At 37.4% G+C, this 27,276-nt stretch overlaps 1 protein-coding gene across 2 annotated transcripts; it reads left to right on the forward strand.

Annotated features, from left to right (window-relative positions):
• The first annotated feature begins 3,009 nt into the window (after positions 1-3,009).
• Positions 3,010-26,261, forward strand: DDX52 (DExD-box helicase 52). 2 transcript variants are annotated; one of them, XM_074223487.1, is made up of 15 exons: positions 3,010-3,140; positions 4,286-4,499; positions 4,882-5,021; positions 8,230-8,415; positions 10,290-10,433; positions 11,144-11,255; positions 11,965-12,037; positions 13,116-13,319; positions 13,788-13,878; positions 18,209-18,331; positions 18,661-18,811; positions 19,004-19,079; positions 21,238-21,309; positions 21,884-21,976; positions 25,193-26,261. In XM_074223487.1, the coding sequence occupies exons 1-15, from the start codon at positions 3,015-3,017 to the stop codon at positions 25,284-25,286; spliced, it is 1,899 nt and encodes a 632-aa protein (XP_074079588.1). In that variant the 5' UTR covers positions 3,010-3,014; the 3' UTR covers positions 25,287-26,261. The 2 variants fall into 2 exon arrangements, with proteins under 2 accessions (XP_074079588.1, XP_074079589.1); XM_074223488.1 differs by having other exon boundaries at positions 3,034-3,140; positions 4,320-4,499.
• The last annotated feature ends 1,015 nt before the right edge of the window (positions 26,262-27,276 follow it).

A 27,276-nucleotide genomic window follows, 5' to 3' on the forward strand; every position in this document is an offset into this window, starting at 1 on the left:
AAAAAACCCTAAAAAAAAGCCTTACAAAAAAAATGGCTATTGTATATAATTGGGAAACAAATAAAAATTAATTAAAAAATAATAGTACTCCATTACATTTGTATATCACAATTTGTTCAGCCATTCTGCAATTAATGGTCATTTCCTCACCTTTCAATTTTATCACCTCCACCAAAGGACCTTTTAGGAATATTTTTGCACTTGAGAATACTTTTCCTTTCTTTGATTTTCTTGTGATATTGTAGCAGCTGGCTACTTGAGTTCAGTTCTGCCTATGAGGAATCATTATTCAGACTGGGGGGGGGGGAGGTGGAAATAAAACAAAACTTTATTAAAAGAAGTTACAATACATAAAAGGAATGGGGGGGGGAGAGGAGAGAGAGAAAGAGAGAGAGAGAGAGAGAGAGAGAGAGAGAGAGAGAGAGAGAGAGAGACAGACAGACAGACCTCAAAGAACAGCCAACCAGCATTGGCTGGATCACAGGTTGGTAGAGAAGACTAGACTGTGGCCCTGAGCTGGTGTCCAATTCAGGTTATGTCTTGCTTCTCATCCAGAGGGCAAAAGGTGAACTCCCTTCCCCTATATTGGGCCTGGAATTAGGTTGAGGGTAAAACCTAAGGAAATCAAAATACATATTTTATATTAAATAATGAATCAATGGTACATAAAGAATGGGGGTTTCCACCCATTTTGAGCAGCCTTTAAGATTACAATTGTTTCTATTACAATCATAATTCTCTAATTCTAGTTAATTTACTTCTCAAGAGTAGATGGTAGTCAATTTACATCTCCACCCAATTTCTACATTCACAATTCTCTTCATCTTTCCCTAGCATCATTATAGCTCTAATACCAGTATAACAGAGTCAAAGGGTATACACAGTTTAATAGCCATTTGGACAAAGTTTCATAACGCTTCCAAAGTGGTTGGATTAGTTCACAGCTCTACTAAAACTGAATTAGTATATTTTTCCACACCCTCTCCAGCATTTGTCATCTTCCTTTTTCATCATCTTAGCCAATCTGGTAAGTATGAGTTGATTCCTCAGAGTGGTTTTATTTTGAATTTCTCTAATTTTAGTTGTTTTTTTTTTTTAGATTGTTCAAGGCAATGGGGCTAAGTGGCTTGCCCAAGGCCACATGGCTAGGTAATTATTAAGTGCCTGAGGTCACATTTGAACCCAGGTACTCCTGACTCCAAGGCTGGTGCTCTATCCACTGCGCCACCTAGCCACCCCCCTAATTTTAGTTACTTTGAGCACTTTTTCCTATGGCTGTTGATAGCTTTGATTTCTTCTCTGAAAATTACCTAGTCATACATATACTTTGAACATTTATTGATCAGAGAATGACTCTTAGTCTTATAAATCTGTCTTAGTTCTCTATGTATTTGAGAAATAAGACCTTTATCAAAGAAACTTGCTACAAAGATTTATTTCATTTATTCTCCAATTTTCTCTTATTCTTTTAATTTTAGCTGTTTTGTTTGTGTAAGCACAAAAACTTTTAATTTTAAGTAATGAAAATTATTCTTTTTATCCTGTGAATTAATATTATATCCTTACCCCCAAAACTTCGAAGAATTAAAGTACCATTTGTCCTAAATATTTGTAGTAACATTGAAGTAACAAAAATTTGAAAATCGAAGACATGTTCATCAGCTGGGGAATGATCAAACAATATTGCACATGAATGCATTGGAATCCTATTGTGCCATAATAAATGATGAAGGGGATGGTTTTAAAGAAATCTGAGATTTGTATGAACTGATGCAGAGAGAACAGAACCATGAAAATAATTTATACTATAATTATATTGTAAATACAAACAACATTTAAAGGCTTTGGAACTCTGATTAATGGGATGAATCACCAGATTCCAAAAAACTTATGATGAAAAATACCCTGACAGAGAGATAATGTACTCAGAGTGCAGATTTAGACATGCTTCTTTTGGAAATATGCAAAAGAAGGATGGTTTGCTTGATACATAATTGTAAGAGGGGTTTTATTTTGTTTTTATTTTCTTTCTCAAGGAATGAAAGAGAGGTGGGGGGAGGTGTATTTTCATTGACTGAAAAAAAATTTTTTAATAATGGCTTCTTAAGAGCTTTTTTTATTTTTTAAACTGCAATAACTTCTTGGAAGCCTGGTAAAATGCTCACACAAGGTTACTTGACCCATAAAACAGAAAGAATCAACCCTTTGTGGAGTCTTTAAAAAAACAAAGATTGTGGTGGCAAAGAATTGGAAATCAAGTAAATGTCCTTCAATTGGGGAATAGTTTAGCAAACTGTGGTATATGTATGTCATGGAACACTATTGTTCTATTAGAAACCAGGAGGGATGGGAATTCAGGGAAGCCTGGAGGAATTTGCATGAACTGATGCTGGGTGAGATGAACAGAACCAGAAAAACACTGTACACCCTAACAGCAACATGGGGGTGATGATCAGCCTTGATGGACTTGCTCATCAGTGCAACAATCAGGGACAATTTGGGGCTCTTTGCGCGATGGAGAATACCATCTGTATCCAGAGAAAGAACAGTGGAGTTTGAACAAAGACCAAGGACTATTACCTTTAATTTAGGGGAAAAAAAACTGATATCTTATTGTCTGATCTTGTTAGCTCTTAGACTTTTTGTCTCTTCCTTAAGGATATGATTTCTCTCTCTCATCACACTCAATTTGGATCAATGTATACCATGGAAACAATGTAAAGACTGACAAATTGCGTTCTGTAGGGGGTGGGGGGAGGGAAGTAAGATTAGGGGGAAAATTGTTCAACTCAAAATAAATAAAATCTTTATAATTAAAAAAACAGAGTGAAAATGGATTAATTGTAATTCAATTAATTTTAATTTAGTTAGGTTTTAAATCTACAAACCCTTAATGGGACGTTGTGCTTCCAAGGTAGCGCGGAATCGTTGTTACTTCCGCCATTGTTCGTCACTTCCGCCCTCTTTCAGTTTCTTCCTCTCCGCCTCCTACTCCCGCACTTAGCGGGGCAGTGATGCGCATGCGTCCCGCTTCCGGGGCCTGCCGGGTAAACATGGACGCTCACGATCTGTTCCGTCGCCTCGGTGCCGGAGCCAAGTTCGACCTGAGGCGCTTCCCGGCGGACGCGACCCGTTTCCAGGTGAGGGCGGAGAAGGGAGCGGGGATGAGGCGGAACCTGACTGAACACGTGCGTCCCCTTGGTCAGCGCCGACCGGCAGGAGTTGTGGGTTCCACCCGGGCAGCTCGCGGCCCCCAGAGCCCACAGCCCGGCACCACCCCCCTGCATCCCCTCCATCTGCACTTAATCGTTTTCTAATTAATCACATAATAATACGCCCAAGAGGGGACCTCTAGGTTTTCGGAAGGGAGCATGTGGCGTATCCTCAGAAGGGCGGCCAGCCTGTCCAGAGGTCTAACACGTGTTTTAGAGAGAAGGAATGGTCCGAAATAGGGCCGACCGTGGGACTGGCGTTTCATAGACCAAGGAGTAAGTTCCCTGCCACAGGAGTGCTGGAGAGATGTGGGAAAGGGGGCTTGGATTCGGAGGGTCTCTCAAGCCTCTTCCAACCCAAGCTTCCTTTCCTCGTCTTTGAACCTCACCCCTTTGGTGTCTGTTTTCTTGACACCCCAGCAAACTTCTCTCTTTGAGCTAGGAAAAAGTGATTTATACTCGAAAGCAATGACTGATGAATGAATCCATTCCTTGAAGAGAATTGCAATGTAATTTAGGGGGAAAAAAAGGGTATACACGTGAAAAAAAAAGATTAGAAGTACAAGGTAACATGCTTGATCCAAATGAGTAGAATGAATGAATGGAAAGTACTTACTATTAAGTATTATGTGCCAAACTCTGGACATTGTGCTGGAAATATAGATACAAAAAAAGACAGCTTCAGTCCTCCAGGAGTTTACTTTTTAATGGGGGGGGGAGCGTAACATGCCAGTTATGGGTTGAGAGAGGTGTTTTGGTTTAGAAGTCACAGGGATAATGACTAAGGATTGGACTGACACAACCCTTTAGGGAACATTTGACACAGTTATAGAAAATTGGGTGAGCCCTTGAAAGTTTTGAGTAGGGACTTACTTACACTCATCCTCAAAACCAAAAAAAAAAAATGTTCACGTCTTAATTTTCAGTTCAATATCTGTTCGCCTTCTGCATATACTTAGGCACTCAGATACTTGGTGTTGATACTGAATTCATGTGTCACTGCCGACAATTCTGATGGGGATGGGGGGGGGGAGTCAATAAATCAATTTCATTTCAAATCATTTGGTTCTCAGCTAGGAAAAAGGAAATTTGACTTTGATTCTTCAGAGGTATTAGAGGAACTGAACTTCTTTGGAAGCAAGAAACCTACCCTGACTGAAAATGCAACATTGGATAATACCTTATCCAAGGGAGGGAAGAAACTACAGCAAAAAGCTGAAAGTGAGGAGGATAACAGAAATGAAAGGAAGAAGAAAAGGAACATGAAGAAGAAAAAACAAGTTGATGGTTAGTATTATTTTCTGTGCAATAAAGCTTATCATAGGATCCAAAATCCCTAGTGAAACTACAGTCTTCAGGGTGACCACAAACTTAAGTAGGAAAAAAGTTATATCTTTATTTTATAATCAATCTCTAACTGAAATTTACCTGTCTTAAGTTATTTAAAAGTATTAATTCTAGGAAGGGGCCCATAAGCTTTACCAGACTGGTCCAAAGGGGCCCAAAAAATGAAAGACCACCACACTAAAATGAACATCTATTATATCCATAAACTAAAGAGGAAATTGTTTTTCTTTCAAATCTTATAGACATGAAATTTTAATATCTAGGAAAAATGAATGCTTTGCTCAAGATCTTTTTATTTTTTTAACTTTCTTTTGAACCTTAGAAACTGTTTCAGTCAGTTCCAACAAGGAAGAAGAGACTATACTATGGATGTCCTCACTGGAAGCTAAAATTAAACATAAAAAAGGAAAGGAAGAAAATAAAATAACTGCAGAAAAAATGGACCAACTCCTAAAGCAAAAGGTTAGACTAATTTTAATTTCTTAAAACAAAAACAGTTAGAATCTTCCCTTAATTTCATGTTGCTTTTTTTGTTTCCTCTCTATTTGACTTGGTTGGATCATTTGGGGGGGGGGTCTTGAATTTCTGAGGGGGTGAAGTTGAATTTAGAATGTTAAAATGTGGAAATTATAGATTTAGTATTGAAGGTATCTTAGATGTCATCATAGGAGGTAGACTTCAGAGGCCTCTAGTCCACTCTCCTCACTTTTAAAGATGGAGAAATGAGGCCCGGGGAGGTTAAACATTTTGGTCAGAATCACACTAGTGGTACTTATCAGAATTGAGATTTGAAACCAACATTGTACCACAAAGGTGTCACTTTATTGATAAACTGAGGTCCAGACCATTGAAGACAGGGTCATATAAGTAATATTAGCAGAAACAAGATTCACATCCATCTCCTTTTGACTATAAATTCCATGTCCTTATCAGTAGATCATGTAGCCCCCTACAAGTTTTTTGTCTTCAAGATGCCAATAGACATGTCTTCTGATAACTTAGAACCCACCACTGCCCATTCTGTACACATCCCATTAGTTACCAAATCCTATTTTTACCTCCCTGAAGTCTCTTGCATTTGTTTGTTCCCTTTGCTCCCTCACATTGGCACCACCTTATTTTATCCCTGTCAGCTATTGCCTGGACAATTACAAGAGTTTTCTAATTGTCTCTGCTCTTATCTTCCTGCTCATATCAGTCCTCCCTGCAGCTGCTAAAGGACATTTTCTCAAATCTCAGATCTGGTCATGTCACTTGCCTACTCAATAGATTCTCATGGCCTCTTCTTGTTGCTTCCAGGATCACAATGTTTGACATTTGTGGCTCTTCTAGTCTTATTTTATGATGCCACCTTTACTGAACTCCATGTTCTCACTGCTCTTGAGGCCTTTGCACTGGCTGCCCCCCAGAAGACTCACATCCTATATTCCAGGGAGCCCTTTCTCAGCTTTCCAACCGCTTATGACTTAAGAGAAATCTTTATGTCAATTCATCTATGCCTCTATATATTCAAAAGGATGGAAACTCCTTAAGACAAGAACTGTGACTGACACGTAATAGATACTTAATGCTTATTGGTTGATTACACAGCAGGTGACTGGTCTGTCTCAGAATAGAGCCTTCTCCCCCCCCCCCCAAAAAAAACAACCCACTACCCCCAGCACTCTGCTCTGACCTGGTTATTGCGCAGCAGTGTAGCACACCTACATTGTTAAAGGTTGAACTCTATTTCATCACTAGAAGCTGTGATCCTACAGTGAAGTCAACAAGATGGTTAACTTCCTGAATAATTCAATGTATTCAGAGGGGCTATTTTTGACAGGACAATGAGGTTCGGGAACTTGCTCATTTCACCTATTCCTTAAACTACCAGTTTTTAAGTAGGGGGAGGAACAAGATGAGGAAGAGGAAAAGGGGAAGAGAGAAATTACAAATAGAAGAAGAAAAAAAGTTGCCTTCCTCTGTGGATGGGTTTGTGGGACAACCACTTTGCTGCCTGTGCTTTCCAGGTTTGTGAGGACCAGTTTGAAATGAGAAAAGTAGAGGGATTGATTTGTTTCTAGAATTAACCTATAGGTCCTCAAGGGTAGAATCTCCCAAGAAATCCTGCCTCATTGGCCCAGAAACCAGGATTGGTGTTACTCTGGACTAGGGGATAGAACAGAGGCTGAATTAGAAGCACCAAACTTCATAGTAGTTCTTGAATTGTCTTCACTGCTCTCTGAAAGCTCACCAATGATAAATCCAGTGCCCTTTTCCCCATCCTAGACCTCTCAGTAGTATTTGACCATTCCCTTCTGGATACTTTCCCTTCCCTGGACTTTTGTGACACCATTCTTTCTATCTGTTAATCTTTGGTTTTTGCAAGGCAGTGGTGTTGAATAACTTGCCCAAGGTCACACAGCTATGTAAGTATTAAGTGTCTGAAGACTGCATTTGAACTCAGGTCCTTCTGACTCTAGGACCAATGTTCTATCCACTGCACCATCTAACTGATCCCCTGGTAATCTTCTTTGCAAATTCATCATCCATCACCCTCCTCCATATATGGATGCTATATCTTGGGCCTTCTCCTCTTTTTGAGCTATTCTTTTTAAGTGTTCTCATTAGACCTCATGAATTCAATTATCATTTCTATTCATACTACTCCCAAATAAAAATATCCAGTCTTCATTTCCTGAACTCCCATTCCAAACATTCAATTGTCTCCTTCTCCCTTTGTTCATTCTCTCCTCCTAATTTTCCTATTTCAGTCAGGGATACGACCATTCTTCCAGCCATTCAGGTTCAAGATCTAGGAGTTATTCATTCTCCTCCTTCTCCCCATAGTTAGTGAATTGCCAATTCTTGTCTGTCTACATCTTCAAACCTTGTAATGTATATAACTCTTCTCATCACACCAAAGTGATTCAGGCCTTCATCATCTCTCACCTTAATTTTGACAGTAGTTTCCTAATTGGTCTTCTGTGTCTGATATGTCCCCCTTAAAAATGCACCTTCCACCTACCTGCCAAATCAATATTCCTAAATCATAGGTCTGATAGACCCACTCCTTTTCTTAAAAAACTCCAGTGGTTCCCCATTGTTTCTAGAATAAAAACAAAAAAATTTATTTGCCATTTAAATCTTTATTTCCATTCTGTTCCCCTGCCTGTGATGTATCTGTCCCTCTACCTTGGAACCCCTAACCCCTGTCAGCCTCAACTCAAAGACTATATTCCTCAAGAGGTGTCACTTCTCCATTGGATCATAGTATACTGATCCTTCAACAAGTGAGCATGTTATATACCACTGGTTGAATGTGAGCTATTTCAGTTTTATATTTGTATCATTTGTCAGTCACAGCAGCTGGTATGTATTTCATACTTCATTGATTGATTGATCTAAACTTTTCCTCTAGGAGTTTATATTTTGAGATTGTAAAATATGAAAAGGTTAGTAACAGGAAAACATGGTCAGGTGATCTCTGGCTTCTAAGAAAGACTTCAAAGTGTATCTCCTATTTTTATAGGGTTTAACATATTTGCTATAGCACCTCAGTTATTCTCACTTTTAATGTGCTCTGATCTTCAGTAGCAATTCATTCATAGTGAGTATCCCTCCAGGTGTTTTGCATCTAAAAAATATCCTTGACTGATGTTCATAAAGACCATTTGTCTTCATTTTTCAGATAAACCATTTCCGAAACAAACATAAAATTCACATTCAAGGAACTGATCTTCCAGATCCCATTGCTACATTTCAGCAGCTGGACCAAGAATATAAGATCCAGTCTCGACTACTCCAGAATATCTTAGATGCAGGTTTCCCGAGCCCCACGCCGATCCAAATGCAAGCAATTCCTGTCATGCTTCATGTGAGTTTGATTATCTGGACTTACTGACTGCACAACTCAGGCTAGGTGCAACAGTGCTCAGAATTGGGAATCTTAAACTTTTTCTTTCTTGTTCTTGAAATCTGTAGTTAGCTATACCAGCTAAAATATTTTTGCTTGTTTTACTTTAAGACTCATTATTATATCCATTCTCTCAGAATACCTTCCAGAAGCACAGGTTCATCATAAAAGTTTCTTAACTTTTGATTGTTTAATTATTAAAAACTAAAGCTTTTTACAGCTTTCTACAGATTTTTGGTAATGGAAAGTTAACAACAACAACAAAAGCTAATTTTATTCTTATGGATAATTTGGATTTAGCCATGGGATATCGTTTCCCTTCAAGTCCATGTAAACTTTTTTTGCTTTCATGGAATCAGATGGCATGGGGATCTATTGAGTTTTGAGTTTGGAATCAGAAAGACCTGATTTTAAAATCCTGCTTTGGACTATTAACTAGCTGTGTGACCTGGGCAGATTACTTCACCTCAAAAGCTTTAGTTTCCTTGTCTAAAATATGGGGAGAATAATGGCACCTGCCTGCCAGCAATGCTATGAAGATCAAATGAGTAAAATGGTCTGCAAGAGATTGATAGAGATTATTTTGTATAATTCTTATAGTGTTGTCTTAACAAATGTGTTTTTAAAATGTACTTAAAGATTATTTCTATTCAGCTCAAATTATTAAGTATTAAAATTTGCAAGAACTTTATGAAAATTACATGTAGCCATCTCTGAATTCATTATACTTGGGCCCAGATCCTTTTCTCTTTTCCTTTTGCCTCCTGATTTTTGCTTCTCTCTTTACATATTAAATTCTCCACCAGGTGGTGAGTAAAAAGTCAGTTCTACCACTTTTCTATAGGAAAATCTGGACATATTGAGATATATAGATTATATTTATTTCGGTTATCTCTCCTCTCTTTCCATCCCATTAATAAAAGTTGACTTTAACAGTGAGGTTTTACTAGAAACTCTCTCTTCGTTTCTTATTTAACCAAAAATAAATTATACTAGGTGCTATATATTTTGAGGGACCAGAAATGGCCTTAAACCAATAAGTGAAAATACAGATTTTCATGACAGTCTAATGGTACCAAGATGAAGCAAACTGTATAAGAAGATACGAGGTTGGAGAAGAGATATTGAGGTTCGCTATACAACATTTCAAAAATCTTGAATTGAAAGTGTTACCTACAATTTTAGTTTTATTTCCATGTAAATTTGTTAATATTTGACCAGAATCTGAAGATCAGCTTTTACTCAATTCAGTAGATTTATTGAATGCCTTCTATATACAAAGAAACTTTGTTAGTCAATCAGGGGATTTTAGAGATGGATAAAATGTAGCCCTGAACTCAAGGAATTTCAATTTAGCATTTATACAAATAATTATAACACAGTACAGTGCAAAGAGAGATACTAGACAACCGCAATACCAGGTAACTCGATGGCACAGTGAATAGAATGCTGGGCCTCAAGTCAGGAAGACCTCACTGCATATCCTATGATGCTTGCTTGGTGACCCTGGGCAAATCACCTACCTCTGTTTGCCTCAGTTTCCACAACTGTAAAATGGAAACAATAATAATAGCACCTCTCTCCCAGGGTTGTTGTGACGATCATAATTAGATAATATTTGTAACGCATAGTGCCAGGCACATAATAGGTTCTATATAAATGCTGCTGTTCTCATTATTACCACCACCATCACCTGTGAACTTCTTTGAGCTTAGTAAAGAAAGGGATCTCTTCATGACATTGAAGTGGTATTTCAACTTGTTCTTTTAGTTTAAAGAAATGGACAAATTTTTTTTCTGGTTTTCATATTACTCAATGTATTTTCTTGTCTTTAGGGTCGTGAACTACTGGCTTCTGCTCCTACAGGATCTGGAAAGACCCTGGCTTTTAGCATTCCTATTTTAATGCAGCTGAAACAACCCACAAATAAAGGCTTCAGAGCACTGATCATATCACCCACACGAGAACTTGCCAGCCAGGTAGGACTTTCTTATTAGATGACTACATCTTGGGCCACTGTCTCAGTGTCCTTACTTTGGGGAAATAGAAAACTTATGAGAGCAAGTGTGTTTGATTATTCATCTCATCCAGCTTCCTCATTCTACAGAGAAGGAAACTGAAGGCCAGAGAGGGGAAGAGACTAACCAAGGCACACAAGCTAGTTAGAGTTTGCAAAGTTTAGTGTTCTCTGAACTTTTAAGGGCCTCCTGTTCTATATGAGTAACTCACAGTGCATGAAAACAAATTTTTACTCTCTGTATCATTCTTCCTATTGCTAGGTTCTACTAGGTTTTCAAGATTCTTTGAGGTAAAGGACTTCTCATAATGTTAAAGTAACTCACCTTTAAATTTACACCCCAGAGTGAATTTTTTGCTTCATTTTGAAAAAAAACAAAATTTGTATAGGAAATCCATTTGCATTTGATGTTTAAGTAAAGTATTTGCTCAAATTGCTCCAGTCTAGGAATTGCCCTGCACCACACAGATGTTTGCAGATGTACTGTATCTTTAGTAACTGTTCTTGAAGGAATGGACTTTTTTCCCTTATTGAACTTTAGAATTCCCAAATACTAAGAATCCTGACTAATCTGTATACTTAATAGAGGTTTAGTCCAAGGTATTCACAAAAATATGATTGATGGAATAATTGTTTATTTTAGAGACTCAGCGTTACCTTTGTCTATTTCAGACTCATCGAGAGTTAATAAAAATCTCTGAGGGCACAGGATTCAGAATACATATGATACACAAGGCTGCTGTGGCAGCCAAGAAGTTTGGGCCTAAATCATCTAAGAAATTTGGTAAGATATCCATTAGGTGATATGCAGTATGTAATGGATTTTAGTAATTACTTTTTTTGGTTTTTGCAAGGCAGTGGAGTTAAGTCTCTTGCAAATCCAAGGTAACACAGCTAGGTAGTTATTAAGGTCTGAGGTTGGATTTGAAATCAGGTCCTCCTGACTCAGGGGCCAGTGCTCTATCCACTGCTCCACCTAGATGTCCCTTAATAATTACTTTTTTTTATTTTTTAGTTTTTGCAAGGCAATGGTGCTAAGTGGCTTGCCCAAGGCCACACAGCTAGGTAATTATTAAGTGTCTGAGGCCGGATTTGAATTTAGTCCTGACTCCAGGGCCAGTGTTCTATCACTGTGCCACCTAGCCACCCCAATAATTACTTTTAAGAGATTATCACATTAGACAACAGTAAATGAGGTCCTACATACACAATTGAGTTGTTTACAGAAGAAGCCTAGAAGACAACACTGGATTAGGAATCAAAAGACCTGGATTCTAGCATCAGCCAAATCTGTCCTTTCCACTTAGGGATTTCTTGTTATAGAATCTAGGGAATCATTATAATAAATGTGTGCTAAAATTTGAGCCAACCATTAATTTCATCATTTTTGGGTTTAGTTTTCTTTTCCCCTCAAGTTCCTCATGAAAATTCAGGTTTAAATTTCCTAGTCTGAGGAGGTTGAATACTCCTTATTCTATTTGCTTTTCCTGTAGATATTCTTGTGACTACTCCAAATCGACTGATTTATTTGTTGAAACAAGATCCTCCAGGAATAGTTCTAAAAAAGTATGTATACTGAGTGTGTTTATGAGTGCTTTTTGTTGTTTTGGTTATCTTCGAATCCTCAGCTATTCCTCCTACCATTTGAAATTTTCTGTCTGTTCCCTTTTAGTCAGTAGTGGTGTTACTTTTATTGTTAATAAAAATAATGTCTCATCAAGCCCATTACCAAATTTTTTCCAACTAGCTAGTCATAGCAAAGGCCACCGATTCTGCAGTACAGTTCACTCACTCTCCCCCCCCCCATATACTTGTTCTCTTCCTCAGATTTCCGTAAGATAGGAAAGCTAGGAAAGGTTTACTTTTCAAAGGATCCTAAATTTAGACCAGACCTTAAAGATTATCAAGTACAACCTGCGTCATTTTCCAGAGGACGAAACTTGAGTTGGGGGGGGGGGGGGTCTTGTCCAAGGTCACATAGGGACAAAGTAGCAGAACTGAGATTTAAATCATATCTTGTTCTTTCTCTGTCCTCCCTGCATGACAAAATGGAATGTATTCTGTTGATTTGGGACAGTGTGGTGCAGCAGAAAGGATCCTGAGTTTGGAGACAGAATAATCCTTTGAATTCTGTCTCTGCCACTTACTACCTGTTTGTCCTTAGGCAAAGTCACTTGATCTCAGTTTCCTTCTTTGTAAAATGAAGGTCTTCTCATTTAGTAATAAAATCTGTGACAGTTCACTCTAATTTTTCCTCATATTTAATTTGTTCTCATAGTAGCAGTTGTGAATACTTGTCTCATTATTAAAAACACAAGATAATATGTGAATTATAACTTAGGGCCAATTGGGAAAAGTAGAGAATAGACGGCAGGACAAAACAAAATGGAATTATGATGATTACAAACACAACAAAGACTTAAGGGTGAAAGTCAAAATTCAGAGTTGTTTTTTTCAGTGTCATCTAAAATGAGCACAAACACATTTAGGACTTGAAGTGCCCCAAACAAAAGAATCATAAGTTCATAAATTTATAGCTAAAAGAGACCTTAGGCATCATCTAGTCTAATATCTCCACTTTATAGAGGAAGAAACTTTCATCTCTCAGCTCACTAACCAAGAAATCTGCTTTCTCATTTTATAGTGTCGAATGGTTGGTAGTAGATGAATCTGACAAATTGTTTGAAGATGGAAAGACTGGGTTCAGAGAACAGCTGGCTTTCATTTTTCTGGCTTGCACATCCCATAAGATCAGGAGAGCTATGTTCAGTGCAACCTTTGCACATGATGTGGAACAGTGGTGTAAGCTCAACCTGGACAGTGTTATTTCTGTTTCCATTGGAGCAAGGTAATTCCCCTATTGCCACATTTTCTGATTTTAATAGATTTTTAATAGATTTTTTTAACACATTTAAGAGGAGTTTCTTGACCTAGAGTTCTACAGCTAGAGCAAGAAACAGATAGACTTTTGTTGTGCATTATTCATCACAGTGTGTTTTTTTTTCTGTGATCCCAGCCCTTCAGTGTAAAAATGTGGAACCTTAATACCAATTTAGTTTCTTGATGATTAAGCTAAGAATCGAATGGCCATTGTATGTGAAACTCATTATCAGGGATCTGCTTGTTTCTGTTTTCCCCTTTTAAATTTCATTTAGGTTGATTTTATACTCTGTCTCCTTAGTGATATATTACAAGAATGGACAAGGGGCAGATGTGTAGTCATTAGAATCTACTTTGCATCAAATAGTTGTTTAATAAAATTCTGAGTTCTTTCAGTCCATGATAATATTCCCTGAGAGACAATTTCTATTTTTAGGAATTCTGCTGCAGAGACTGTGGAACAAGAACTCCTGTTTGTTGGATCTGAGACAGGCAAACTTCTAGCCATGAGAGACCTTATTAAGAAGGTATTTGGGGGGGGGGGGCAGCTAGGGTGGCACAGTGGATAGAACACCAGCCCTGGAATCAGGAGGACCTAAGTTCAAATCCTCAGACAGACACTGATATCAGTCCAAGTCCAAACACTGAGCAGACCTTTCCATTTCCAGTCATTCAACAAGTAATGATTGCTATGTACTTAGCATTGAAGGGAATGCAAAGAAAAGGAAAATAGTCCCTACCTTCCAAGATTTTAGCATTTCACTGAGACAAGATCTTCATTCAATAGTTAAGAAACTGACAGGACAGTACCTAGCTTATATGCCCCAAAGAAATGATTTAGACAAGAAGTGCTGTGAAATTCAAAGAAAACAGAAGGAAGTTAGTGCAGACTACAGTGGTTGAGTTAACTCTTGGATTGATCTGGTTCTGGAAAGGATGGACAGAAGAGAGGAGAAACATGGAAGGGAAGGGAAGGCACCAGTTCAAGCACTTTGAAAATAGGGTTTGTAAAGAGATAGTCAGGAAAATGATGTCCTCAGAAGGCAAGGAAGAGACTCACCTAGCAGAACAGCAGAGGCTCAGCATAGTGTATAGAGGTCTGCCTCAGGCTTGTTTAGTCAGAGAGGAAGGCTGAACTAGAAGGGTTTGCTGAGGCTGAACTTAAGTTCACTTAATGAAAGACAGAAGTTTATGTAAATGGGAGATAATTAAAGAGTTTAGAGAGGGGGAATGATATGATGAGAATTTTATAAAAAGATGAGTTTGGGAGCGGCTAGTTGGCACAGTAGATAGAGCACCAGCCCTGGAGTCAGGAGGACCTGAGTTCAAATCCGGCCTCAGATACTTAATAATTACCTAGCTGTGTGGCCTTGGGCAAGCCACTTAACACCATTGCCTAGCAAAAACTTGAGAAAAAAATGATGAGTTTGGCTGTGATGAACAGTATCGGAGAGAGAAGCAGTTTAGAAGCTGCAATATTTCAGCCATGGTAATTGAAGATAGAGTGCGTGGAGTGATGTTAGTTGGATAAGAGACACTGTCTTAAGAAAAATTTATAAGATATGATAACTAATTGATTCAGTGAAATGGAATGAATCAGAGCAGATATTTGAGACACTTTCTAGCTGAATGACCCTGAGTAAGTCATTTAACCACTATTTGCCCCAGCTGTAAAAAGAAGATGATGTAGAGCCCCTCCCTGCCAGAGTTATTGTGCGAATCAACTGAGAGGATGATGGTAAAGCCCTTTGCACAGAGCTTGATATAGAGTCAGTGTTATTGTAATTGTTAGCTCTTGTTATTATTAAGAAATAAAGGTTTTGGTAAGTTAATGGATAGAGAGGGAAACATCAAATTTGACTGATAGATTTCAAATATAGATAACTGAGAGAAGATTTGGTTTCAGGAACAGACCTTGGAAAGAATCTGATTCTGATCAGGACAAGGCTTGTGTTAACTTTTCAAATGAAGAGGGCCCGTCTTCAGGTGAAGGTGTGGGATTGGATCTTGGGGGAGAAGGAGAAGATGGGCCAAGAGACAAATGTGTGAGAATCAACAATATGGCAGTGATATTTGAATATGACTATGAATCAAATAAGACTATTTGATATGAGAGAAGATCAGTTCATAGGGGAAAGTATGTCAAAAAAAGAGCAACATAGGGGAGTCTATGATCAGATTGTGCCCAGTAGCCCCAGGGACGGCACTAGAGGAAGAAACAAACTCCAAAAAGATAGGAAAAGAGTGCTCAGAAAGGCAGAAGGAAAAGCTAGGAAGTACATTTGTACAAATATTGTTTGAAGGAGTGGATGATCAATAGTGTCAAATGCCACAAAATGTTTAAGAAAGATAAATTCTGAAGGTGAATATAGTTTAAGTACAGTATTTACTAAATTTATTTGAGGGACAGAACCAATTTTATAGGTATCCAAGAGTTGGAAGTCAGAAAGCTTGGTTTCAGATCTCATCTTAGATTGTTGGTAGCTCTGGAGTCACAAACAAGTAACTTAACAGTCCCTCAGTTTTCTTTTCTCTGTCATATAGATGATACTTGAACTCTTTTCCTTAGAGGGCTATTGTAAGAAAATTATTTTGCAAACATACAATCCTTGAATAGTTTAATGATTGTTTGATCCCATCATTATAAATATTTCCTCCCTCTGTATAGATTATGGCCTGTCTACTCCTCATTTTATGTGATTTTTGCTCATTCTCTTACTTAGATTTATGCCAACCAACTGCTGAAAGTTGCACTCTTGACTTTTTCATTTAGGAGGTAACAGTAGAACATTCCAGTTGTCCCATCTTTTCTGCTTAGTTCATGTTATGTGACCATATCTCCTTTATTTATATTTAGATATTTTCTTTGGATTTCCTCCCTTGGACCTTTATTTGCCATTCATTATAGCATCTTACCCAGAGGACAGATCATCTTTGAAAATGTGCTACAGCATCTTTGCTCCCAATATGTAGGGCCACTCACAATCCCATAATTTCCCAAATTAAATCCAGCCTACCCCTTTAATGCCTGTTCAATTCTGAACCAACCAGCTGTTTATAGCAGTTGTACCAGATAATTGATCTGAGAGGCAGTATGTTTTAATGAATAGAGGACTGGAATTAGGAAGATCTGATTTCAAATCCTGCTTCTACTAGATATGATCCTGGGCAAGTCACTAGAACAGTCACTTAGCAGTGTAATATTCTGGGATTTAATGTAATAACCAGGATCATAAAAAAAAAAGAAGTCCAGAGAGACCTCACCATCCACAGGGAGCCCCTATTCTGAGACTCTTGAAGTAGTAAGCACCTTTGATGGGTGTCCATTTCCCTCATTGATGCTTCATTTGACAATAACCCAAGTATGACTGAATGGTATTTTCTCTGGGTTACATTAATCTGGGAATCTTGTATGATCTTAACATTCAAGTGAGAGACTATTGACACAGAGCCTTTTCATGGTATTTTTTTTTCTACCAAGTCATGCTTTTTAAAATATAATATACAATAGAATCCTATAGTCTCTGAATCTCCAGTCTGTTGCATTCTTACAGTGATGTGATCTGCTGTAAACACTCATTTAAGACAATCTTCTTGTTTCCTTGTCATATTTTTATCAAGGATATTCTTAATATATGTATAGTCCATTCTCATAAAGATAGGAAACTAGAACATCAGTTAGGAGTTTTTAATTGTCATTTGGGAGGAAGGTATTGATATCTGGTTTTTCCTTCCATTCTTTATGTATCTTTACCTTCCCTGAAAAATGATTTCAAGATTATATTGCTTCCAATACAAATTTCCTCTGCTTAGTTAGTCTAGCCCAGTTTTCCCAGCTTTAGTGCCTTTTCTACTTATAGTACATTATGAACTTATTTTAGTGTCCATATGTGATCTCTCTTCACTGACAATTCAAATTGATCTTTAAAGAAATAGATTTGTTCCATTTGTGTTTATTTGTAGTACTCTTTACGATTTTTCTATTAGTGCTATTATTAGGATGTACTTCACTTGGATCCCATAACAAGCTTCTTTAGACTTGTTTCCATTTTTATTGCTTTCTGTTTAATGCAGTTATTTTCCTTGTTAGCTGCCCTAGTTCTCCACAATGTTTTATAAATGAGTATGAGTTGCCTTTGACTGGCATCTCTTTTCACCTGACTTAGAGATAAAATATTTGTTGTCTAAGGTGATTTCTGGGTCTCTTATAGCTTTGTTCTTGCGATAGTACAATTGTGGTGTCTGTAAAGGTGAAAGGATGGTTTTGGTTTTGAGGTAAAGAAGTGATGGCATAGTGGGCATAAACCATTTGTTGGAAAAGTGCAACAGTGAAAGAAGATTTTACAAATTAAATTATTAAAAATGTGTGGGAGTGGTAGTTTCACATTGTGAAATATTGACAAATTATATACTTGATTATGGGCAGCTATATGGGATAGAACACCCTGGATAAAAAATAAGGAAGACTCATCTTTCTGAGGTCTCATTTGACCTCAGATACCTACTTTGTGACTCTCAGTTTTCTCATCTGTCTCACCTGTCAAATGAGGTGGAGAAGGATGTAGCAAACCATTCCAGTATCTTTGCTCATGAAGAGTCAGATATGATTGAAAAATGACTGAATATATTTATTTTATATTTTTATAAAGAAATGTAAAACCGGAACAGCTAGGTGGCACAGTGGAGAGAGCACCAGATTTGAAGAAAAGAGGACATGAGATCAGATGTTGCCTCAGAAACTTAATAGCTGTGTGACTGACCCTGAGCAAGTCCTTCTTTCCCCCCTCCCCCCAAAAGAAATGTAAAACTTATTAGAATTATTGCTGTACATGCTGATTTACCCTTTTTCTCTTTTAGGGTTTCCACCCACCTGTCCTTGTTTTTGTTCAGTCCATTGAAAGAGCTAAAGAACTCTTCCATGAACTCATTTATGAAGGTATTAATGTGGATGTAATTCATGCAGAAAGAACCCAGCAACAGGTGAGAGTAATATATTCTATAGAAGGGAGCAGTTAGGTGGTGCAGTGAATAGAGCACCAGCCCTGGAGTCAGGAGGACCTGAGTTTGAGTTTAAATCCGGCCTCAGAAACTTACTAATTATTATCTAGCTGTATGGCCTTGGGCAAGTCACTTACCCCACTTCCTTGCTCTGTGTGTGTGTGTGTGTGTGTGTGTGTGTGTTTTCAGTTCTTTGAATTTTTTAATGGATAGTTTTTATATCAAATTAATATAATACATTTTTTCCATTCCATAAGTGGAATTTGGAGGTTAGCAGACCTCTAATACTTAATTTTTTTCCTGTTATCCAGAGAGATAATACAGTCCATAGTTTCAGAGCAGGAAAAATCTGGGTCCTCATCTGCACAGCCTTGCTAGCAAGAGGAATTGATTTTAAAGGTGTGAATTTAATAATCAACTATGACTTTCCAACCAGTGCAGTGGAATATATCCACAGAATAGGTAAGTGTTATTTTCTTATTTCAACAAAAAGGGATCCTTTTTCTCATGATGCTCTCTTCACACCTTAATCAGTTCTCTCTTCTCTTTGACCATGCTTACCTCTTGATGACTTAGAAATCCATGAATCATGACTCTTCCTGTATCTGAATTGGAACAACCTGGTCCATAATCTTCTGGTTGTGATTTTTTTAGGTCGAACTGGAAGAGCAGGACATAAAGGAAAGGCTATTACATTCTTCACTGAAGATGATAAGCCATTATTACGAAGGTAAACTATGAAATATGGTTCAATTCCTTTTGATTGGAAAATATATCTAATGGGAATATTTTGATGTTTCCACTCTCAAATTTTTATTCAGTATTTTTTTTTGGTTATAAAAGACATTTCTAGATCCCATACTCTGTTTACTAATTACTGAATGATCTGCTTGATTTTATTCTAGGAATAGAAAAATTCTGCAATATTTCCTCCCCTAGGGAGATATTCATGTCAGGAGAGACAGTTCAGCACTTCTCATTGATCTATTATAATTTCAAACTACATAATCATCATTAGAATTACAAGAGCCTGTCCAGCTCTTGATTACTGTGTACTGCAGCTCTCCTTACAATAGCATCCCCTTTAGATAACCATTATCTTTAATTAAAAGACTTTTTTCCTTTAGGAAAGAATTTATTGTCATAGAAAAACCTGGAATCTGAGAATTGAAAATGACATTAGAATTCTCCCTGTCCAACTCCCTCACTGTTTATTTGTCCCCACTGAGCTCTAGATTTCTATTTACCCCAGGTCACATAACATCTAATTAAAGCAGAGCTGGGAAGAAAATCTTTCTCTCTTGACTTTCAGTCCTATGGTTTTGCTACCACAGAAAGACTAATACTGGATAGCTATAAAAGAAAAAAAAAACTTTCTTGAAGGTGAAAAGCAGAGGAAAGAGGGAACCTATATAAAAGAAAGAAAAGATTTAGAAGGGGGAAAGATAGAAAATTTCTACAAAACTTGAAGGTAATACTTGCTTAAATTTATGTGGAACCTTTTCCTCACAAAAGCCCATTGGAACTACTAATGCAGGTATCCCCAAACTTTAATCATAATTCCCAAACCTTGGAAAAATCCTGTATCATTAATACTTTTATGCCTTCAGGAAATTATGCATAACCAGACAGGAATAGTACAATTGATCATAGGCCACTAAAAGCCAAGGATTTGTGTTCTTTAGCAGCATTGTGGTCCTTTAGTGATTCCTGGCAAGATCATATTCATAGTGACTTTGCGGGTCATCTCTTTAAATCAAAAGGCCACCTGATAGTATCATCAATGACTTGAATTTCAAGAAAACTTAATTTCAGTTTTCCAGTTGGGGAACCATAGGACAAAATTCCTTATGGTCAGAATTAGCTTAGCAGCAAAGAGTCTTATCATCAGGGACAATTTGAGGCTGTCTGCAATGGAGAATACCATCTGTAACCAGAGAAAGAACTGTGGAGTTTGAACAGAGACCAAGGACCTATTACCTTCAATTTAGGGAGAAAAAACTGATATCTTGTCTGATCTTGCTATCTCTTGTACTTTATGTTTCTTCCTTGGGGTTGTGATTTCTCTCTCATCACATTCAATTTGGATCAATATATACCATGGAAACAATGTAAAGACTGACAAATTGCCTTCTGTGGGGGGTGTGGGGAGGGAAGTAGGATTAGGGGGAAAATTGTAATACTCAAAATCTTTTTAAAATAAATAAATAAAAATAAAACAAAGATTCTTATCTTACAGGAATTTCTTAGTATCATTTGTTCTAAAAATTTTGCTCAGATCAATTATTGTCTAATCACACAATTAGGTCAGTAATTTTAAGTAGGACACTGAACCCAGGTCATTTTAACAGCTTTGCAAGCTTATTTATAGGAATGAATGCTGTTTCACACAATCACCAAATTCTGGGTTCTGTTAAAAACAGTGTAATCTTTGTATAATATATGACCAAGAATAAGCTGTGCTTTGTTTCAGCTGTTAAAATATTAGGCATATTGGCTTGTTTTGTGCTGAAAACAAGCTTCTATTTTTAGGTTTAACAAGAGAAATAAAATTATCAGTTATTTGGTATACAATAAGCCTAATGGTGGATTACATCATCATCTCTAATAAAGCAACAGAATACTATTTGTTTATAGTACTTAATTTAGTGAGGTCTTTACATATAGAAATTTTCAGAATCCAAGCCCTTAGACTCTTTTGTTCCCTCAACATAATTAAAGGCAGACTAATGTAGAGTTTAGAAAAAATGGTCTAGAAGAAGCTAGGGCACTCAAATTCTACTTCTCCCTAGTCACAAAGTTAGCATTAGAGTTTGTTAGACTGTTCAGTAGTTTTGATAATGTGATTTGATAAAATACTACTTTATAACCATAGGCTTATGTTTCAGTGTTGCGAATGTGATACAGCAGGCAGGATGCCCTGTGCCAGAATACATGAGAAGTTTCCACAAGCTTCCAAGGTAAATCCCACTATCTTATCATGTGTAACAAATGTATCCAGTTTTGTTTCCAACAGAGTGAATAAATTAATTCTTTCTCTTTATAATTCTGGGAAATCTTTTCTCGGAAAATTATCAACTTTTTGAGTTTTTAAAATGAAAATGTTTGTCTACAAAGCTTTATAACTATCATTGCACATTTTCAACCTCCCAGTCATTCCTAGCAATTTTACATTTGAGATTATTTTTTCTTACTATCTAAATACAAATAGGGCTAATTGTTTTAGGGAATTTTTAGCTCATTGAGCTTGAGGAAAGCAGAAGCCACTCCAAAAGATAGGATCCAAATATAGTGCTTATTCCATTAAGTTGGGTGAAGTAGTATTTTCATCATGTTAGAACTTTTAAAACTAATTGAACTCTGCAGCATCTTGTGGATACCACCTCATTCTTCATGCTGGGTGGCAGTCTGTACAATTAAAACAGTTTTAGTTTTAATCATCAGGTGAAAAAACTGCTTTGGGGGTAGGACCAGAAGCAGATTTTCAGCTCAGTTGCACTTAATCTCATTCTTGCCTCTCTTTGTATTTCTCAGTAAGCAGAAGAAGAAGATGATTAAGAAACCATTGGAAAGGGAGAGCATTAATACAACCCCAAAATGTTTCTTAGAAAACACTGAGAGCGAACAGTAAGTATATAATTAGTATAGCTATTGTACCAATCCATCAGGTAGTATGACAATCTTAAAATGTAAAAAGTTTAATATACTCAGCTGCTCCAGTGATTTAGCATCTTTCATAACCTAGGGATTAAACCCTGTAGTATTTTGGTAGTGTACCCTTAGCGCTCTACTTTTTGAAAATGGGATTTGACATTATCACCAATCAGAATACCCAACACCTACCATCCACAGCATGGACACAATAACACTTTTCCAAAAGTCACAAAGTCTTGCTTTTGCAATTTGAGGCATGATTTCCATGTTGCAATATTTTTCTGACATTACCCCACAATATATAATAAAAATAGAACAGGATAGATACTCTTCTTTTTTTCATTCAGTGAACAAGTATTTATTGAACTCTACTGTGGTCTCAGTACTTTTCTTAAAAAGCCATAGGTGATACAAAGATATATGATATAGTGGGGTCTCCAAATTTTTAAAAATAAACTCCAGGGGCACCTAGGTGGTGCAGTGGGATAGAGCACCAACTCTGAAGTCAGGAGGACCTGAGTTTAAATGTGGCCTCAGACACTTAATTACCTAGCTGTGTGACCTTGGGCAAGTCACTTAACCCCATTGCCTTGCAAAATAAAAATAAGCTCTAATAGAAATTCAAAGAAAGAGGTCTGGGGATTGGACAAGATGACCTCTTAAGAATGGATAGGCATTAGTTAGTTCCAAAGGAATTGAGAAAGATATGAGACAAAGGGGAAGGGAATCTCACTGGGAAACTTGCATATTTGCAGGTGCATTAAAAGGTCATTATATATAGCAAGTTTCTTTCCCAGTTACACGTAAGCCCCAGTCAACATGACATACATGAACAAAGAACAATGAGGTGCCTAGCCTAGGATTTTAGATTTGGGAGTAGAGTGGAGAAAAGTTGGGGAGGTTTTGAGAATAGAGGATTCTCAATTTGGGAATCTTTGTAGCTTACTGGGCAATTCAGTATTTAAGTGCCTTTCTTGTACAGGTAAAGTTGAGATATGATGAGTACATAGGAAAAATTGAAAAGGGGGCAAACAAATCAAGAAGAAGGAGGGACTAGGGAAAGATTCCTGGAGAAGGTGATAGCTGAACTAGGCCTTAAAGAAAAAGAGATGTGGAGAGGCTTCTAATTAAATAAGAGCTTATTGTGTGAAATTATTCTCCATGTAGGCAGAAGCAGGCAAGAGGAAATAATTAAGAGTAATAATAACATTTATATAGTACTTTGTGTTAGGCACTATACAAAAATGTTATCTCATTTGATCCTTACAACAATCCTGAGAGACAAATGCTGTCATTATCCCCACTTTATAGTTGAGGAAACTGAAGCAAACAGTTGTTATTGGTTTCTGGCCCCTAGTAAGTGTCTGAGGCTGGATTTAAACTCAAGTCTTCTTGACTCCAGACGCAGTGTTCTCTCCCTTGCTCATCAGCTGCCCCCCAAAAGGGGCAGCCTCCCTAGGTACTCAAGTACTTATCTAATTGGAGGGTAGATTCAGAGGGGTAAAATGAAATAAATCTGGAGACTCAGGAATTTATATTGGTTCCTGTAAGTAATAGGAAACCTCTGACAGTCTTAGAGCAAAAGAAGAATATGATCAAACCAAATACATTTGCAAGATGAGTTTTGTGACTTTGTGAAGAATGACTTAGAGAGCCTGGAAGTAGCAAGGTAGAAAGTTGGACTGGTTTCGGAGCCTTTAGAATAAACCAGACAAAAAGAGATGAGCACACTTCCTAGGGGGTGGGGGGAGCATTGAGGGCAGGGGGAGGGAGGGAAGAGAAGACAGTGGGAGACATGAAGGGGAGGATTCAAAGGTGGTGCTGAAGTGTACAAAGGGGCACAATGGAGGGAGATTTGGGAAGGGATCTAGAAATTTATGTCCTGATGGGGTGAAGAGGAGATGTGGAATAAATAAAAGGAAAGAAGATTCAAGTCAGAGGAGTATCAGATTTTTAAAACTGTAGAGTTGTTACAGTATTAAGTGACAAAAAAGTCTAAGATAACTTCACTGAGGACCCAAGACCAGGGCATTACAGGGAACATCAGCAGCACAAGAGGAATACTCAAGAGGACTGTAAGGAAGTAAAGACCTCAGAGCAGAGTCAGTCACATGGCCTGTTGCTCTTTGCTGCCTGGCACTTGTCCATATTAGGTTCAGTAGTTCAGTGTGTGCAGTAATGCAGTAAAGAGAATGCAGTAAAACTTCACTTACTTGAATTAATTGGAGAGGATTAAATGAATCTAAGAGCACATAGGGATCATTCTACAAAGCCATTTGGAATGGTTTATGGCAGGGGTGTCAAATTCAAATAGAAATGAGGCCACTATCAGTCCATAAGAATTTCCATGGACTTCTTATGGATTTAGTTTTTAAATGTAATGTTATCTATGTTTTATTAATATTTCCAAATTATATTTTAATCTGGTTTGTACTGCACTCAGAAATGCTGTTATCTTTTGACACCTGGTTTTTGGTTTCTCCCATGTAACATTAAGAGTAATAATTTAAATTAATAAGACTACACAGTATGTCAGGCATCTGGCTACTATGTCAGGACACGGTCAGCTGAAGCTGTAAAAAAAGAGTTGGAACAACAGCCATGCAATCACACCAAGTCTCTGAATGTGGTGGCGGGGGGGTGCTACTTGAGCACTACTATCCTGACAGGTTTGTTATAAGCAGAGTGCTATATACAATACTGTAAAGTTAAAATTATGACATAATAATTAAAAGTAAGGCATTATGAATGTTGTAAACAGTCAAGTCTTAGATAATTGTGAGCAGTGCTAAGACATGTGTCTACATGGAACGGCAAGACAAAGTTTCCTCATCGGTAAAACAAGGGGATTGGACCAGCTTCCTCCCTTCCCAATCTGGATCTCTGTACTCTAACCATTGCTTAATTGCCATTTCCATGTAAGGTACCTGCCTAGGTCCTGGAAGACATGCAGAAAGAAATAGGGCATAGTCCTTGCCATTGTGGAAGCCATACTTTCAGTAGAAACACATGCATACATGATTCACTTTAATGCTAAGGCAAAATAGAGTACTAGATAAAGAGAAGTGTGGGATACAATTCAGAGTCCCAAGAAGAAAAGGGCATGTTTGGCTAATCAGATTTGGAGGGGGATCTTGTAGAAGAGGGACTTTCTCTAATTTCAATTGCTTCCCGATTTCTTTTTCACAGAAAAATTACTCTTCAGGATGCTAGAAAGAAGATAGCACCCAATAAAACCAGAAATAATAATCAAATTCCTTCAAAGACTTTTCCAGAAAAATAATTCCATTGCCTTAGGTATCTGAATGTGGAGTGCTGTTTTCATGGAACACATGAAGTCACCTATCTCCTAGACTGAAATAAAACTCCAGGAAACCTTCAGTACAGAAAGTGATACTTGATCATGTGCTATCACTTTCTTATCAAGTTTCAACTTCAAATTAACTTTAGTGATAATAATTTGGAAGGAAAATATTCTTGGAGATGTTTGTGAATTGAATCCACAGAAATACTTCTTATAGAAGCCCCTAGTGCACAGATGGGCCGGAAACACCCAGAGATGGATGATCACCTCTGAAAGTTTCCTCTGCAGGTGGACAGAGTGGTAATTGCTTGATGGCACTGCAAAACAAAGTGGAGCACTTCACATATCAGTTGAGAATTTGAGAACACCTTTTCAAGATGTACCTATAATAATATCATGAAAGCCACATGCTGTTTAGCCAAACATAATGTGTTCACTTATTTAATATTCCTTATATAGCTTGAGGAGCCTTTGTGATATGGGCATAGCGAAGGGCCTCTCATTCTGTAGTTCCTGACTGGAATAATTTAACCCCCTGGAAATGAACTTGAGCTGTTACCGCCTTCATACTATCAAGGAAGTATCAGACTCCTCCTCCAACCATCTTGTTGCTACAATTAGATCATTACCAGTGGTACCTCCTTTTCCACCACTTAGCCATATTATTGTATCCTATCATTTTCCATACCCATTGGTTTTAGTTGAAAACTGATTCTATGGTTTATACTGATAGGAGTGAATGTTCCTATTATTTGATATTCTTTTGGCACATTCTCATCTGCCTCCCTAAGGGTTTTTTGCCCTCATTTCAATAAGTAGGCTAATCCTTGCCAATAGTACTACATAGGGAGATGGAAATTATTATTTGGTGCAGGTGGACTTGGATTTTTTGTAACCACTGATTTTGTACTATGGAATAAAAACCTCTTGATCTCAAGAATTTGATTCACAGAAGTGGTCTCAGTTTGTACTGTTTGTTCATTTAGAACTTTTATACTGTGTTCTAATAAAGAATAAACTCTGTGGACTAAGGGTAGGAGGAAGCAGAGTTCACATTGTGAAAATATAATTATAGAATATTCATGCCTTCTTTAGACTATCTTAAAGCAATTAGCAAGCATTCATTAGATATGTTTCATCCTAAAAGATGAAAATGATAAAAGTTCCTGTCCTTAAATTCTAATGGAAAAACTTGCAAATATTATGTAAATTACAAATAGATATGCACAAAAAGGCTATTTTGATAGGGGAATATTAGGAAGTGGAGATTAGAAAAAACCTATAGGAGAGAGTAAGCTAAGCACTGAAGAGATACTTGAAGGAATATGGGGAAGGCAGGGTTGTGAAGAAAGTACATTACAGCATGTGAATGCATAGGTATGAATAGAGACATGTAGGGATGATAGCCACTTTAATTTCAGAAGGTTAAGAACATAAAGGTTTTTAAATGCAGAATAGGAGTATTTTATCCTAAAAACATTGCCACTGTTGAGTAGAAAAATGACAGCCAGACCCATGTTTTAGAAATATCATTTTTACAGCTTCATGTGGAATAGATTGGAAATCCTTATCTATCCCTGATTTATCTAACCCTCACCAGCTTTTTTTTAGGAGGAGGAAAAAGTGAAATAGGAGTTAAGTTCACCCACTACAAATCTGTTAAATAACTTCAGTTAAACCTTCAAGGCTTCCCATCAATTTGCTTCCTTGCCATCTGTTCACAAATATATTCTGGTTTCATCAATCCTAAAAGTCTTCTCTTCAAAGGTGTAAAACCATTCAGTTACTCCCTCATTTTTCCTTGGTTGCTATCAGATTTCCATTTCAACTTCTGAGTTTACTCTCAAAAGTTTATGCAGATGTGCATGAATGCACTTATTATGTGATAAAATACCATCTACCAAGTGTTAGTCCTGTTTTAAGCTCTCACTATTTTCATAGGTTGGTTTTCCTGAAGACTCTTGCTCAT

The sequence above is a fragment of the Macrotis lagotis genome, chromosome 2 (assembly GCF_037893015.1).
Source record: "Macrotis lagotis isolate mMagLag1 chromosome 2, bilby.v1.9.chrom.fasta, whole genome shotgun sequence".
Lineage (NCBI taxonomy): Eukaryota > Metazoa > Chordata > Mammalia > Peramelemorphia > Peramelidae > Macrotis > Macrotis lagotis.